The sequence below is a fragment of the Humulus lupulus genome, chromosome 6, assembly GCF_963169125.1.
Source record: "Humulus lupulus chromosome 6, drHumLupu1.1, whole genome shotgun sequence".
NCBI lineage: Eukaryota > Viridiplantae > Streptophyta > Magnoliopsida > Rosales > Cannabaceae > Humulus > Humulus lupulus.
Window position 1 is genome coordinate 14,547,411 of NC_084798.1, and position 4,909 is coordinate 14,552,319.

The window sequence follows — 4,909 nt, forward strand, 5'->3', positions numbered from 1 at the left end:
TATTATATTAAATAATTATTATATAGTTCAATTAAATAAATATTCAAAATATATAGAATTGTAAACCTAATATTTTGAGTTAAATATATTTTAATTATTTTCTCTAGATATTTTAAATCTAAAAACAAATTATACATATATACATAATCAATAATATAAACAATAAAATAAAAATTTTAATTTAAATAAAATAAATTTTTTAAATAATCAATTCATTATTGTAATAGTGTTAGTTTTAACTTTTAATTTTAACAACAACAAAAAATAACAATATCTCGTAAACCAAGAAAATTTGGTTTAATTTAATACACCCTTTTTAATTATAGTAGTTATTAAAATAAAAAAACCGAAGAAACTTTTGCAGGGCTCAACATTTTATAATAACTATTTTAATCAGTTGAAGCCAACTTGGCTTGCCACCTTCCACTTGACATTCATTGCCATTTCCAAGCCCTCCTTCACCTGTTCCTCTGTTGTAGAAGACTTACTCTTCACCAGTTCAGCATCGTACTCAGCCATCTTCTTCTGCAGCTCAGCTATCTTCTTCTGCAGCTCAGCCTTCTTCTTCTCTATTTTCATTCGGAATTCCTTGTCAACTACTTTACTCAACTGTTGATAGTAGAAATCTCTTGTGATCTTCCTTAGAGATTCCCATAGAAAATCCACGGCAAAGTCAGCCCATTCTCCTACAAATCTTATGTAGTGATACCATTGTTGAAGAAGATGTTTAGTGATGTCTATCACCAAAGTGGTATGCATCTCTTTCGTCACTTTACATACAAAGAAAAACCCAATGCTCTTCCATTCTTGGGAATAACCTCCTCTACTTGGCCTAATATCTCCTACAATCAAAGATTTAGACTCATAACGTTCTCCACTTGTACTAATATCTCCATATTTGTGAAGCAAAGCTTTCATAGCAGATGCCAAATATACAGGTATGAAATAACCTTCAATGTAGACAACTTTCGATGCTAGATCACTGGATTTTATTTTCAACTTCCTTTTCTTATAGGTGGAATCAAACTCTTGGAAGATAAATGACATGAAATCAGTTTCTGTGAAATTAGAAAATTTTAGAACTTTATCAATGTTATCATCTTCAGGCTCAACTTCAGTAGTCGTAGTACTCATTTCTTCTCCCTCAAAACGAGCCGTCAACCAGCGTAGCTCATAATAAGTTAATCTTTGTATCAAATCCGATAAGGTCCAAGGAAACGCAGCATGATTAATTATTTTAGGAAATTCCCAAAGATCTTCTCCCAACACTTTCAGTTTCACATCTCTAAGGTCTTCTTTTAATACATTTATAACCTATATTATATATACAACTCATCAATATAAAACTTCATATTATACTAATGCTAGTCTTTAAGAAAAAAATATTTTTAAACGGATCCAGAAGGAAACATAAAATTAAACACTTATACGAATTTTGACTTTATCTTTTGATATAAAAAAAGGATGGACTAATTTGGACAAATTAAAATAGTAATTATTCGTAAGTTTCAGTCATTTAATTTTTATTTATTTATTCAATTGTTCTTTTAATATACTAGAGTTGATGGATTAATGATTTTTTTCGTTGTTGTAAATTGTGCTCATTTCTCTTTTTAAAAACAAAATACATTTTAGGATATAGCTCGAACAGAGGGAAAAGAATATACATTACTTTAGTGATGATGCAAACATTATATTAGAAGGATTTCAACAATGATTGTAAAAATTAATTAAAAATATATAAAAGTCAAAAGCAAATTTCAATCAATTAAAAAAATATTAGTTTTTATTAATTGATATCCATGTCAGTAATATGAAGAGTAAAAAATAAGTTCTCTAATCAGTGTAACATGAATGATCATTTAGTTATAAAAATACTAACGACCTTTTCTTTTCTAGATTTTTTTTTTGGTTCTCTGTCCATCAATTATTACTTTATTATAAATGTTAACTACAACAAGTAAATAGTTTCAAATAAAAGATTAATTTAAAATTGTTATTTTTGGGCCTAAAATTTCCAACAGGCTATAGCATTTTTTTTTTAAAAAAAATTTGTAAAATACTTATTTTTAGTAAGACCCAATCAATTTAAGCTTTATAAGGTCAACAAAAGAATTTCATGGAGCTACACAGTATTTTAAATTTAAAAATGACGTGACAACATCAAAGTTTATGTGTGTCAATGCCAATCAATTTGACAATAACATAATTTTTTTTAAATAATAAATAAAAATAAAATCAATAGTAAAACAAGAGAAATAAGTATATTTAAAATGATGATAGTTTGTTTGGCTTTTCACCAAATCTAATAAAATGATTACGAAAATATATTTATTTTATATTTAAATTTTTATGCTTATTTTTAAGTAATTTTAGTGTAATATAAAAGTTAACTTTGATTTATCCAGTTTTTTTCCTTATTTTCTTTGGTGGTAATTAAATATTTTGAACTTTAAAGAAAAATTGTATATATTAAAGCAAATTAAATTTATACTATTATTTTAAAAGAAAAACTATAAAGATTATATACTAAATATTGAAATTTACTTGTTAAGTTATATAATGCTTTAGTTTTGTTAGGTGGGTTTAATGTTTCATTCTCTTTGTAATAAGCTTATTGAGATATGCTATATCTAAATCTAATGTTAAGTTTCCATAATATTGATGTAAAGTTTCTCATTTTAATTTAGAATATATCATAATATCAATTATTTATTGGAGCTAATAAATTTAACTAGAAAAGCTTCTTAAAGAATTAATAAGATATATTATACTAAATATATAAAAATGAATATCAATTAGTACATACCTCAGAGATAACACAGTGTACGTGAGCGATATATTTGCACTTCCGACAGCAGTAAACACGTATTCGTGGATTTCTTTCTTCTTCACAAACATCGCAGCAATATTCACCAGAGTTATCCTCAATAAATGAATCAACAAGATCTAAGGAGTGCATATGACTGTCATGTTTTATGATAGAAGGCAATGGACCACATAATAAATGAAGTTTGAAATCACAATCCAAACATTGAAATTTAAAGGAATCTGTTTTATGGAATTCCTCAGTATTGCACATGATTGATTGCTTCAAACAGGTGTCGTAGACGTTGCATTGTTCAACTACATTGTTTATTTTCTCCATAAAGCAAAGAAGATGTGGATGATCTTCATACTTAATGGTTCGTGTTCGTCTCACTCTACATTCTAAACACAACCGAAAATCACATTGAGGACATTCGAAATATAAGGCAGGTTGATCTTTATTTCCACAAGTGCTACATTTACAATTGTATCTTTTCATAAGAAGGAAGAGACGGTCGTGGTTAGGATGGTGAGAGGTTTGGATTTCTTGAGGTAATTGGTCAATGCATTGTTTATGAAGAAAATACTTACATCTATTGCAGCCATAATAAACTCCACCATCTGATTCTGATGGTGAGCTCTTGGATTGGCATGCAAAGCATCTAACATTAACACATTTATAAATAGTATTTGTTGTGTCAACAAGTAGTAGCAAGTGGGGATGGCTAGAATGTTGAATGCAATGTTGGCCTCCAGGACATGTTGTTATGGAGTTTGACATTTCAAAACATTCAACATCCAAGTCAAAACCACAGTCATCACAACTGAACATGAGACTCTTTTTTTATTTTTATTCACAACAATCGCAATAGGTATTTTTTGATGTAAGAGAGAGAAGGTGGCGAGGATGTAATGAGTATTTATTAATTTGCTTTGGTAGTTCTCCACATGACTTGTGGATATAATATTTGCACGAATCACAAACATAATAAGGGATTGTCATAGAAGACTTACATATTTTGCAAATAATTTGGTCACCACATATCTTATTATCCTTTAGGAGCAAGATATGTTGTTGAGGACATAAATGTTGAATCTCTTCCATTTTTGATCTATTATTATGATTTAATAAAGCTGAAACAAAAATGAAACACACATTACATTAATAGCTCAACAATATATCTATATAAATATAAATATAAATTAGAGGGCTACATGTACTCGTTATATTACATGTTAGGAAAATTAAATATCAAAAGCTAATAAGAAATCAAATGGACGTACCAGTGAATCAAAATTCACCACAGAACCAAAGCGCTCCTCTGTTTTGATTTTTATAAAAAAGAGAATGTACACTATTGATTATGCTCTGTTTTGAAATGTATCATATTTAAGTTTTATAGGTAAAAAAATGGGAATAAAGTATATATATATTTTTTTCCTGCTGCAATAACTTATTATTTTTTATAATCTATCTTTTATGATAATTCCTTTTAAATTTCAATAAATAATATTACTTAAAAATGAGGATATCTCTGCATTATTATCAGTTTCAAAGAAATTTGAAATCAATTTCAGCTTTTAAATATTACTAAGATGCTTTTTTTTCTTTTTCTTTTCACATGTGATACAGATATTAATTAATTAATGTTTAATAGAATATTCTTTACTTGCGTATGAATAATTCTTTGGATATAAGGACAAAGAAAAGAGAAATCTAACACACAAAACAACAAAATAATACTCTATGCTTGCAATAGTTACAAAGTGAAGAATAAAAGGAAAATGGAACACTTGTTGATGAAATATTTGTATGTATTCGTCTTTATATTACATTGAAGATCCTAGATGAGTCAAAGAGTAACAAAGAAGATCAAAGAGTAACAAACACTTGTTACTTTGTAATTTGATGATCATATCAAGTTCCTTGTCATGCATAGTAAAAAAAAAAAGTAATTTGATTATCATATTGCTTGGAAGAAAGGAAAAGTATCATAGAAAACGAAAAGAAGCTTTGAATACGTGACTTTGAGTAATGAGCTTAGAGCATAATCATAATCATAACCATAATTTTAATCTTAACAGTTACAATAACTAACTT

At 27.5% G+C, this 4,909-nt stretch overlaps 1 protein-coding gene across 1 annotated transcript; it reads right to left on the reverse strand.

Annotated features, from left to right (window-relative positions):
• Positions 1-211: 211 nt before the first annotated feature.
• On the reverse strand, positions 212-3,640 carry LOC133784729 (uncharacterized). Its single transcript, XM_062224009.1, has 2 exons — positions 2,810-3,640; positions 212-1,314 (listed from the first exon to the last, which is right to left on the reverse strand). Exons 1-2 carry the CDS (start codon positions 3,638-3,640, stop codon positions 394-396), a joined length of 1,752 nt encoding a protein of 583 aa, XP_062079993.1. The 3' UTR covers positions 212-393.
• Between the last annotated feature and the right edge of the window lie 1,269 nt (positions 3,641-4,909).